Consider the following 12,036-nt stretch of genomic DNA (forward strand, 5'->3'; position numbering starts at 1 on the left):
TTTCGGAGCATGATAAGAAGTCCTGAGTAGCTCTAAAGTTTGCAGCTTATGTTTCAGATTATATCATCTTATTTGCTGTGTGGTTTGTGTTACATAGAGGTGCAGATTTGCAAAGCGGACAGTCGCATGAAAATCCAAGGTAGAACCCCGTCTTCATACCCCTTTATAGTTCCCTAGACTGAATCCTCAAGTAGGCCATAAATTGAGGACTTGAGATCATTTCTCGACAATACCTAGCAAAGAAAATTGGGCCTTTGGGTTTCAGACGTTGCTAAGTTTGGCTGCAAAATTCAGACTGGCGCCCCGGTTGACAGGCTGCACCCACTGCTTCACCACATGATTTAGCATTGATTTGTTCTGATCCGGTTAACCTGCAACTTGCCGCCAGCAGCTCAAGGATCAGCCGAATCTCATGCATCTTAAAGGATCTGGTGTAGTGATGCCACCTAGAAATTCACCAGGGAGGCGGACTTTTGCTTGGACTCCCAGCACTGGCCTGTGCCTGCACCACCCTGGAAATCTGACTTGGTTCTCAGTCCTATACACTTATGTGAACCATGTCGGGACAGCAGTCCGAGACTAAAAGCAGCATCGATCAAGTGCTCAGTTCTCTGGCTACTGCCTTTGCAACATTTAAAATGTGGGTTCCCTAAAGCAGCGTCTGTGAATGTTCAACACTGGGTTGAACCAACTGTCCCCAACAAAACTTGCTTCAGCATGATTAGCAAAGGCCCCCCCCCTTGAGCAAACAAGCTGCAATTCGTTCAGGAAACTGTTTCCCAACAGGATTCTCGAAAACTCCCTTGAGCTGCTCCCAGATGAAATGTGTGACTAAACAGTGGATGCTAACACTGATCCAAAGGAGGGGGAGGGACATGAACCTGTCTTCATTTATATTCAGCAATACCCTTGATTATTAAGAACTACCTAAAGCATACAATCACCCCATCTGCCCACCACAGACAAACCATCCCGCTACACAAAGGATCTGTCTCCTAACCAGACAACATGCAACTCTAGGGAAACACATTACACTTGAGCGGTTTGTGTTATCGAGTTTTGACATGCGGTGTTGAAGAGAGATCAGAGACTGCTCTGCACAAAGCATCAGGCGAGAGCTTCCAGGCCTTGTTCTCAGTTGTCGCCCCCGTCGCCATCACCCGGATCCCGAAACCCGTCGCTCTTCCGGCCCTTCCCGATCATCTCCAGCAAAGCCTGGGCCTCGGGGTCTGCGTCCAGGACGCTCTTCGGCCCTGTCCCCTAAATCAAAACCCAGAAGGCAGGTTGGAGCACCAAACAAAATAAGAATTCAAGAAAGAATTCAACCCACCCTGGGGCCCTTTCGTTTTCACGTCACGTCTGCGTTAGAAGGAAGTTGTTGCTGCTTCCCTGTATAACACCCCCCCCCCCGGCCATCCCTCTGCAAACAGCAGGACAGGTTCTGCGGCCCCCACCCACTTGCCAGCCTACTTTGTTGGTCCAGTCAAACAGGTTGGGTAAGGTCACACAGCTTCCTGAAATGACTGCAGAAGGGGACCAATGTCATCAGAGCATGATCTTTGATCGCTAAGAGGAACCCTTGGGGCACCGCTGGGGGAAGAAGCACAAAAAAACAGCACATGCACCCACACCCACCATGGTATTGTTGCCAGGAAAGCAGTATGAAAATGCCATTTTCCTCTCCAAAACTTTTAACGGACGATTAACTTTGGAGGTGGGGGTACCTGTCTCTGCAATGGCTCCTGCTGCTGTTTTCATTGTCGCTTGCCGATTAGACTTGTCCCTCTGGTGTTAGCACTGAACATAGGAGTTTTCTTTTGCCTTTAGCCTTTTCATACATGAATGGTGCTATCATAGAAAACGGCTGGAGCCTCCAGAAGCCACGCCCCCTTAAGAGGAACACATCTTGTGGCCCACCAGCCCAAAAGAAATAGGACAACCATGCACAGCAGCCCACTGTGGCCTCAATAAATCTGTTTTATCTGAGAGGACGTGACACAAACAAGAGGACACTCACTCCTCACAATACTGATCACCCGTCTGGAGACTGAGTGGCTCAAAGGAGTTGGGGGGGGGGGTTGAGAACATCACAGTTGCCTGTCCACTCAACCTCCTTTCCTAGCACTGACCAGCCCCGATAGCCTGTTGGGTGCCATTTACACAGCACAATGCCATGCCTGGACTGAGGATGCTTCTTGAGGGTTTCCACCCTCCAGTGCAACATCCCTTAGTGTTCATAGGGATGGAAGTTTGCAAGCTGCTTTGACTCAGAGAGTTTATGCGTGGGTTTCATGGGGCTACTGACCCACTGCCCAGCTACCTCAAAGTTATTGTTTTGCAGTCACTTACGGCGGCACTTTCTGGGTCTCCCACTGCCCAAACTTCCATGGCGTCCAACGTGAAGTTCTCCTTGGCCGACAGCTGAGGGCTGTTGTACGTGGTGCATCTGGGCTTGGCTTTGCTGTGGCCCCTCCCATAGTTGCTGTCGATCCACAGGCCGAAGTATTCATGTTGTCCGCCCATGCCCTGGGAAGGAAGAACAAAGGGGTTCAGCTGACACACTGCAGCATGCAGAGTCTGCTCCTTCACTGAATGACCCTATCAGCGTTGGGTGGGGCTGGAAGGACACGCTATGGCAATCCACCCAGAGGCAGGCGTGCTCGCCCCACCAACACCCAACCCATCTAAAATGGGCCTTGCTGGGTCAGACCAAAGTGCTATGTAGCTCACACATCCTGCTTCTTGCAGTGCTCAATCATCAGATGCCTCGGAGAATCCCACAAGCAGGGCAGGAGGGCGACAGCACATCCATGCTACTAGTCCTCAAGAACTGGTGGCACATTACCTCTGAACAGGGAGGTCCTGGATAGTAACCATGACAAGTCGCCCTTTACAGGCCTCTCTTCTTCCTTGAATTTATCTAACCCCCTTCCGAAATGATCTAAGCTAACAGCCATCATCACACCTGTGAAACAGTACCTTTCTTTATTGTTCGAAGCCATAGGCTGCCACAGTTTAATACAGAAATAGAATACAAGTACAAATCAGTTTCACTTATATCAAACACCACACCATTTTTTAAGTCAAACTACATACTGAAGGGGAATACCTACGAAGAAAATGCTGACAAACAAGAAGTAATGAAGAACATGTCTTCCTATTCAATAGGATTTGGGGAGAAAACTCCCAACAGGCTCTCTCCTCTGCTGAACTTTTATTTTTTACAATAACTTTTTTGTATTTCTGTCCTTTCAACGTATGTATCCCTTGCTAAATTTTTTTAAATGGTTGCCTACATTTCACCATTTTTTATATTAAGAATTTGTAATTCTGGAATCATCTGGCTCCCCTTGTTCTCTGTATTTTGCCTTGTAAAAAAATAAAATAAAAGCTCAACTAAATATAGGCTTTCAGTCAGATGCTCAGCAAAGGCCATCTGGCCAACCACACACACACACACACACACACACACACAAAAATCCTGGATAAGCAGATCAAGCACACAATCTGCCAAACCCACAATCTTTAAGTGGTGCGATCCAGCAAAAACTGACCCTCACAGTCGCACTGCACAAGAGGACTAGATTCCCCAGGGTGACTGAAAGTGCCATATTACAAGACAGGGCTCTATCCTGCAACCATTTTGTACTTACAAGGCCGTTCGGCATTGTCTCCTGCCCGTGATTCAGGTACATGTAGTGGTCGTTGTAGCCGGTGTTAGTGAAGACCTCAAGCGAGGGGGAAACAGAGAACAGAAAGCAGCCGTTGTTGCCTGTAAAACAACAGTGGAAGGGAGAAGGAGCACAGAGCAAATAGCAAGGAACAGAAAGGAAGGCAATCTAGGGACACAGAACAGAGGAACCTGCCTTACAACGAGTCAGACACTTAGTCCATCTAGCTCAGTATTGTTGACACTGACTGGCAGCAGCAGCTCTCCAGAGTTTCAGACAGAGAATACTCCCAGTCCTGCCTGGAGATGCCGGGGATTGAACCCGAGATCTTTTATTTAAATGCACAAAGAAATTTTGAAACGCCAGCACTCGTTGCCAGTTGTCTTCCTGGCCCAAATTATGGTGCTTAAACTGACACGTAAAGCCCCGATTGGCCTGGTACCAAATACTTGAAGCAGGCGAGGGCATCCTAATGGCCCCTGCATTAGATGAGGCACCTCATAACCCTACCGCTTCTACTGCTAATTTTCGCCCGTCACCTGTAGGGCAGCCAGTATCAAAGAACCCTCTATACACCCTGTATGGAGGTCTGGTGGGGCAGGGGCAGAAGAGATGCACTGGAACAAAGGAGCCTGCCTTATGCCAAGTCAGACTATCAGTACATCTAGCTCAGTATCCTCTGCACTGAGTGGCAGCAGCTCTCAGGGCCGTCTTACCCATAGGCGCTAGGGGTGCGGGGCACCTGGGCGCCGGGCTCTCAGGGGCACCAGGCCAAGAGTCCAGGGCCCAAGAGTTGAGACCGGGGAAGAGCCTGCAGTGGGCTCTTCTGCTGCGGGCAGCTCTGCGCCGCTAGTTCGGGGGCAACAGAGCCAGCAAGACGCTGAGGCAGCCAGCCAGCTCCACCCTCCTGCGCGCCTGGGACTGGGAAACCGGGGGGGGGGGGGGAGCGCCAGGTGGATCTTTGCACCCCGGCGTCGCATATGCTTAAGATAGCCCTGGTGGCTCTCCAGGGTTTCCTGATGAGAGCTTGCTAGATCAGGCCAAAGGTCCAGCATCTTCTCCTAACAGCGGTCAAGCAGGTGTCTCTGGGAAGCTCACAAGCAGGACATCTGAGCAACAGCACTCTCCCCATCTGTGGTTGCCAGCAGCCGGCGTCCAGAGGCATGCGTTTTTCAGACAGGGGTCTCTCCCAGGCCTGCCTGGAGATGTCAGCAAATGAACCCCTGACCTTCTGCATGCTAAGCTACAGCTCTTTCCCGGAAGAACACATTTGCTCTACGTCCAAGGCATTTTGATCTGTCCCGAGAATACTCTCCACCTTAAAGAGAGTTAGTTCTAATCTCAGCAGAATGAAAAGCAACGGCAAGGTTGCCATCTAGTGGGAAAACAGTAGCAAGTCATTTTGACAGCATGCACGTTTAAAAATAAAATAAAATCTGTGAAGTCTGCAATTCTGTGCACGCTTGCCTGGGTCTCCAACTCACTAAAACCAATAGGGACTTAAATTGGGAGAGTCAGTGAGAAGACCCTGGGAAAATGTGGTGTTGGGTGCAACATTTCATCTTCCCCAGAAGTTCATGTGACTCATCGTCAGTGAAGACAAGCTTGAAAGAGTGAGAGTCAGGGGAGAGGAGCATCAGGCACAGGGAGAACATGTGGCCCTCCAGGTCCCTCTCTCCGGCCCTTGGGACTCTCAACAGGCCACACCCACTCTCCATGGGCCATGCCCCTCACTGGCCCTGCTAAGCAAAAACATGTCCTTGAACTCTAACAAAGCTTCTTGCTTGCCTGTATGAAGGACAGAGAGGGTTGTAGAAGAGCCATCCTACTGTGCAAAAGTAAAATTTGCATGCATTGTTCCACTTTTGCCCCTGGAACATGGTCCCTCCTGATAGGCAATCTCAGTAGGGAAGGCAGCCTTCTGGCAGGAACCACCACCAACCCCTCCTGCCCAGCGAAGGGAAAGCCAGCTAAAATCTCTGAAGAATAGTGGGAGAATGAGATTTCCAGGAGCCATGGAAATATGGTAAATGGCACGCTTTGCCCAATTTATACAAATGATCCTGCTTTCGTTGGCAAAGAATTTGGGTTGTCTAGATACAGAATTTTTTAGACAATAGTTTTTTAAACAGGATATGCACAGAACCTTGCCCCATAGCACCTGCCAGAGGAGCAGGGTTGAGATTTTATGAAATGTGAGCTATAGGCTGAAAGACGTTGGGTCAACAGGCATTCTTACCTTGAAACTGTGGTTTAACCACCCAGGAACACGACGAAAAACCACCAAAGATGTAGCCATCGGTGTCCTTCAGAACCAGCACACAGGGCCCCTGGTTGACAATGTGCCCGCACAGCTGCGTAAAGCTCTGGCCGTGAACCTGGGAGACAAAGAGGAGCCTCCATTTATGCTGGAGCTTGGAAGGCAGGTGAGAGTTGATGTAGGTGACGGACGGGATGTCGAGGAGGCTGACGAAGCGGCTGTCTCTGACCCCTTGGCACTCCGGAAGCAAAGGGAGGGTCTCTTGCTCTTGGTCCGGGAGAGAGTGCAGGATGAACAGCCCCTGCTGGACGACCACACTGAGGAAAGTGGAGACCTGTGGAACCCGGAAGACCCAATCCTCAATGCTGCTTTCGTCACAGATAGCGTCCAGCACCTGACCACCCTCAAGCCTCTTCCCATCTGCAGCAAAAAACAAAAGTTAAGAGATAAGTAGCACCAGGAAACCTGGTCGGGTCCAAAGGAACCACTGCCAAACCTGACCACTGGATCCAAGGGCTTTTAAGTGGATTAGGACTAATGGACAGAGGAGACAAGATCTATAGCTATGTTGTATTCCAGAGGCAGGCAACCTCGTGCATGAGAGCCAAATGCAGCTCTCCGAGCCTCTCTGTCCCCCAAGCCACAAACCCTATGGAGCTCACAATGGCCACCAAACATTGCCAGGGCCCGTGGCTAAACCAAAGCGAAAATGGATATTCTGCCACTCACCTGCTTTCAACTCCGACATGAACTGAGACGCCAAAGCTTTTATTCCAGTGGTTGAATTCTGCATATTCTTCAAGTTCCAGCCCTTCAGCATCTTCCTGTAGCTCAGGACGTGAACCACAGAGCCAACCAGATCCTCTGCAAACTTCAAGAGTTTTTTAATTTATTTTTATTCCTACGTGGAGTGCTTAAATAGCAGATGCACACACACAAAAAGGAACAGACCTCCTAACAAGGGCAGAAATTAATACTTAGAAAAGGATACTAAGAGGGACTAGTACGATACGAATATCTACAGCTTCCATATCTGGCACTGGAGTAAGACTGCCTTCCTTTCCTTTCGCTAAATTTGCGAACAATTCCTGGCTTCTAGGTATTGATTCCTGGCTTCCCACTCTTGGTTCCCAGATCCATCACCTTGCCCCATTTCTGCTCTAGTCCCTCTTTTTCTCTCTCTTATAGGCAAATGGGACACATTGGGTTTTTTTCTCTTCTTACCTCGATGATCTGACTTCCCTTCACGGTGCTGTCCGTGTTCGATATCATTTTCATGACGATGCCTTTCTTTTCCTCGGCGTTGCCTTTAAAGAGTGCCGACATGAAAACGACAAACTGCTCCTTCCCCACCTGCCCGTTGGACCCAGGAGACTTCTCGGCTAGCGGGATGCTCTTCATCCCATTGTACAGCCGGATGACCATTGATTCAGGGAGGGCATCCTTGACGTGGGCCTAGAGATAGAAGGAAACAGGGAAGAAGTTCAGCCATCCAGAAGGAGCAAGCAGTCTCCAAAGTGGCAGGAGCTCACTCTGCACCAAAGGCAATGCATCCTGATGCCAAGGAAGGACCATCTCTCCTCTGGCTCCCTTCACTGTATGTCTCTTGTTTGGGCCAACAGGCAAAAGGGACAAGCCAGTCGCTCATTACACATTCAGCAGGCCAGGGATACTTTCACATTTCAGATTTCTACCTCTGGAAATCGGCTCTTAACTGGCTTGGGAAAAGGCTTCCCACCCACCATTCTGAGCCAGATTGAGCCACAGTTTGATCTGGTATAAGGCAGTTTCCCAGGCTCCTTTCTGGATAGCTCGGTTGGTTAGAGCATGGTGCTGATAACGCCAAAGTCGCAGGGTCGATCCCCGTATGGGACAGCTGCATATTCCTGAATAGATGATCCTCCGGGTCCCTTCCAACAATTCTATGATTCTCAGGCTGCAGTGACTACACTTATTTGCGTGTTAAATTTCTATCCCACTCTCTTCCCAAAGGACAGCAAGCCATAAAGCAACATAAACTGCAGGCATGCTGGATTAACAGTCAATACAAAATAATTCCCAGGATTTGCAGGACGGGGAAGAAGCCGCAGTGGCTCAACTTGAAGAAAACCAGAAGGGTATTTGTTTTTTATTTATTGCATTAATATCCCACCTTCAAGGTGCTGAACATGGTTCTCTCCCTCCTCATTTAATCCCCACAACAACCCTGTGAGGTAGGTTAGGCTGAGAGGCAGCCACCGGCCTAAGGTCACCCAGTGAGCTTCATGGCCGAGTGGGGATTTGAACCCTGGTCTCCCAGGTCCTAGACTGACACTCTAACACCACTCCGGCTACATTATTCTCCTTCTCCCTAACTCCCCCCGCACCTGTCACTTTTCTATTTCTTATTTTTTTAAAAGTAATCAGTACAGTATCACTCATGCAACCCACTCAAATGTGCTGCAGCACATTACTAGGAGACCAATGCATGATATCAGAGGTGGGAAGCCAGTGGACTGCAGCTTCCATTATCACCAACTATTGGACATGCTAGCTGGGTCAGATGGGAGTTGGGAGTCCAACAACAACTGAAAAGCTTCAGGTTCTCCACCTCTGTGTAGGAGCATCCTCTGTAAAACAACATCACCACTACAAGCCCTGTCTAATCTTAGGAATATGGGAATCTGCATTATACCAAGAACTTTTAACTCCATCTAGCTCAGTATTGCCTGCACTGACTGGCAGCAGCTCTCCAAAGTATCAGGCAGGGGGGCGAGGCTTTCCCAGCCCTACCTGGAGATGCCGGGGATTGGACCTGGGACCTTCTGAATGCAAAGCAGATGTTCTACCATAGAACTAAAGCCCTTCCACTGCAGAGTGGCCAGGAGACTGAAAGCTCAAGGAATCAAATCTTGCCACTGCTGTGAATTCAGGAGCTGACTTTAAGCGATTTGTTTAAGGTCATCTGCACTATGCAGGGCTGCTGCAAATATTACAATAGGACCATGTCCACAAAGTGCTGCGAACACACAGAAAATTATCCGGAAAGGTAATTCTTAACCAAGTTTTGTTTCTTGCCTTGAGCATCATCAGAGTAACACCCTTCTTGGCTGGTTTGCCCCCCTTTCCTCCAACAGCTTCCCCCGACCCGGATATGGCAACGAAGACACTGTCAATGTCGGCTTGTTCATCAGGAAGGAACCTCGAGAGGTGCTCATGGTAATGGCTGCTGCTTTCCACGTTCCCCATCTTTTCCAGCAGATGGTGGACTCCTACGAAGATGATGAAAGGGAAAAAGAAAGAGACAAGCATGAAAACGGCGGCAGGGCTCAGAAGGTACCGATCCCAAGCAGTGTTTCAGGAACAACCAGAAAAACCACCGAAATGGGGGCACTGCCAAGTTGCAGCAGTGGGGGGGAGAAGCATACGGTTCAAAGTCATTTTGCAAAAGCACAAAGGCTTCAGGGTCCTGATCAAAACGGAAAAAACAATATGGTTAAACAATCAATTTGGCTCATGAAGAATTAATAACGCCTGGCTGCAAACTGAAATCTATTAGAAAGCGTCAAATGACCCAACAGCTCAGGGAAGCATGAGGGCTGAAGGCCCCACTTTGTGGATGGAAAGTGATTCTGCATGTAGTGTGTGACCAACTGTGTGTGTGCACGTGTGCACATGAGAGAGAGAGAGCAACAACTAAGACCATAAGAAGATCCCTTCAGGATCAGGCTAATGGCCCACCTAGTCCAGCATCCTGCTCTCACAGCAGCCAACCAAAATGCCTATGCGAAGCCCTCAAACACGACCCGGACACAGGAGCCCTCTCCCCTCCTGTGGTTTCCAGCAACTGATATTCAGAAGCATTACTGCCTTTGACCATGGGGGAAGCATAGCTATAATGGCTAGTTGCCATTGATAGCCTTATCCTCCGTGAATTTTGTTTAATCCTCTTTCAAATCCATCCAAGTTGGTAACCATCACTGCCTCCTGCTAACTTGAGAAAAGAATACACTCTCCTTCCAAAATGCCCCAAAGACTAATGTTACAGTAGAAGGCCTGGAAGACTGAAAGCCACAAGGCTGTAGACTGCCAAATATTGGCTTGCAATTCTATACTAAAAGACCCCAAGAACCCACCCCAAAGCAGCATATGCAGGAATCCACTGATATTGCATAAAACACTCCTTTGGAAGTTATGTAAAACCTGTAACTGCATGCTGCAAAAGGTCCCTAGAAAGTAGGAACTCCTCATGACAGTCTGAGCATCATCATCATCACCATCATCGGTTTGCATAGAAAAGGCACAGAAGCGGAATGTTCTTTGTCAGTAATTTTCATACATTTTAAGAGAATTTTTAAGCAGTTAACAAAAATATAAAACAAACAAGTGGGATATACATCAAGTAAGTTGACTGTGTTGACAAAGGGGCTGTTTTCATACCATCTTCATAAATCAGCCTTCTGAAAACATGCTTCAGCTGCAAGCTTTCAAGCGCTCTCTCTTCATTCCTTTGAGTAATCCCATTGGGACATAATGAAAGAAATATTCCCAGCAGCATCAAACACACATGCCCCAAGCTCCCACTCTCTCGAGGTCAGGAGCGTAAATGAAAGCCTTTTTTAAAACCAAGTGTGAAACACAAGTGCTTTTCATTAAATGAGCCGCAGTGATGGAAATACAAATTAACGATCAAAGCCCGACAAATATGAATTATTCACAAAGTGCAGCTACCTAAAACCTGTCAGAGAGAAAAAAAACACACACACATATCAGGAGCAACAGAAATGCGTTTTGTCATCAAACAAGATGAACATTAATCTGTTCTTGTTTAGGGCAATCAAGCCAGCACTCCCATATGACATTCAGATCAGGACAATGAGACAGGCGAGGAAGTGCTTGAGCTTAGAGCTGTAACCAGCTCAGTCCAATTCAGAATATATCCTCTTTGCTCATCTCTTATTTTCAACAGAATGCTGCAAATACAGAGGTGGGATCTTGGTTCAAATCCCCCTTCTACCACAAGGTTCAGACTAGCCTACCTCACAGTTTTGGTATGTGGATAAGAAATTAACTAAGGAAGGAAGGAGCAAGATCCAAGGGCAGAAAACAAAACGCTTTTTTTTTTTTTTGCCTTTGACCTCATAAGCTGACTGTTGCAGCAACTGTTAAGTGTTGCAATTTACTGTTAACTTTAAGCACCACTTTGTGGAAGAGAAGGGTGCAAAACACATACATACCTTCAATTATACTCAGGTTCACCAATTCATAATCAGTGACGTCCTCCTTGATAGTCATACGTGCCACGCCCTTATTAATATTAATATAGGCCACGCCCCCTTCGTTGCTATTCATATTTGAAACCCCCACCCCACCCCGCAAATGTCCTTACTTGTCGGCGACGGTTCCTCAGGCGTGGACGCTCCCCGGACGGCCGATGTTCTTCAGCGGCGTCTCCTCATTCCCGCGGCAGCGCCAGCACCGCCGCCACTCTTGGCCTCTCGGGAGGCTTTCCCTTGAAGTACTGCCCCGCTGGCCGTTTGACTGACAGAACGCTCAGCCAATAGGGGACGCCGAGCTTTGCGCAGAGGCGGCTACTAAGGTCGGCATCATGTCCGCCTTCTGTACTGCATCAACAAATCGACAGACTTGGCATAGAGATAGAAAAAGGGAAGAGTGGGTGGAGCGTGCTCGCGAGAGTGATACTACATGGGCTCCTCCTCCTCCTACCATTCTCATCTCTATGGTGACTCTTCCCTCGATATGCATTGTCCTGGGAGTTAAAACGGAAAAGGGTTCGACCTAGGCCGGAAGTTCTGATAAGAAAAGGAAAGAGTGGACTACTCTCTATTTTAATCTCTCTATATTGAGGTGAAGGCCGGGCTGCGTTATCTCTCGCGGGAACTTCCTTCTAGGTGTCCCGCCCTCTTTTGTCGTCGTAGCCAATGGGAGCGTTTGCGGAGTAGCGGGAGCGCGGGGAGAACAAATGAAGCCGCTGGTGAATTACGGGTTCGATTCCCGGATGCGCTCGGACAGTCAGACTAGCACCAAAAAAGAAACTGGGTGGCATTTCTTTACGTTTTTACCTGGCTTCAACCTGACTAATGCATACATTGCCACTGTTAGCAC

The 12,036-nt window shown here is 48.5% G+C and overlaps 1 protein-coding gene across 2 annotated transcripts; it reads right to left on the reverse strand.

Annotated features, from left to right (window-relative positions):
• Positions 1 to 1,043: 1,043 nt before the first annotated feature.
• Positions 1,044 to 11,512, reverse strand: MEAK7 (MTOR associated protein, eak-7 homolog). 2 transcript variants are annotated; one of them, XM_033156879.1, is made up of 8 exons: positions 11,300 to 11,512; positions 8,989 to 9,182; positions 7,156 to 7,386; positions 6,661 to 6,802; positions 5,911 to 6,351; positions 3,654 to 3,772; positions 2,350 to 2,526; positions 1,044 to 1,260 (listed from the first exon to the last, which is right to left on the reverse strand). In XM_033156879.1, the coding sequence occupies exons 2-8, from the start codon at positions 9,157 to 9,159 to the stop codon at positions 1,135 to 1,137; spliced, it is 1,407 nt and encodes a 468-aa protein (XP_033012770.1). In that variant the 5' UTR covers positions 9,160 to 9,182; positions 11,300 to 11,512; the 3' UTR covers positions 1,044 to 1,134. The 2 variants fall into 2 exon arrangements, with proteins under 2 accessions (XP_033012770.1, XP_033012769.1); XM_033156878.1 differs by having other exon boundaries at positions 5,911 to 6,354.
• Positions 11,513 to 12,036: the final 524 nt, after the last annotated feature.

This window comes from Lacerta agilis, chromosome 8 (assembly GCF_009819535.1).
Source record: "Lacerta agilis isolate rLacAgi1 chromosome 8, rLacAgi1.pri, whole genome shotgun sequence".
Taxonomy (NCBI): domain Eukaryota; kingdom Metazoa; phylum Chordata; class Lepidosauria; order Squamata; family Lacertidae; genus Lacerta; species Lacerta agilis.

What these genes read in the sequence shown, in the direction of transcription:
- MEAK7 (XM_033156878.1), bottom strand. Translation starts at nt 9,159, where the DNA reads ATGGGGAACGTGGAAAGCAGCAGCCATTACCATGAGCACCTCTCGAGG. An exon ending in AGGGAAGTCAGATCATCGAG is followed by an intron (nt 6,803 to 7,155) that starts GTAAGAAGAGAA and finishes AAACTCTTGAAG; the next exon opens with TTTGCAGAGGATCTGGTTGG. An exon ending in GGTTAAACCACAGTTTCAAG is followed by an intron (nt 3,773 to 5,910) that starts GTAAGAATGCCT and finishes GTTGTTTTACAG; the next exon opens with GCAACAACGGCTGCTTTCTG.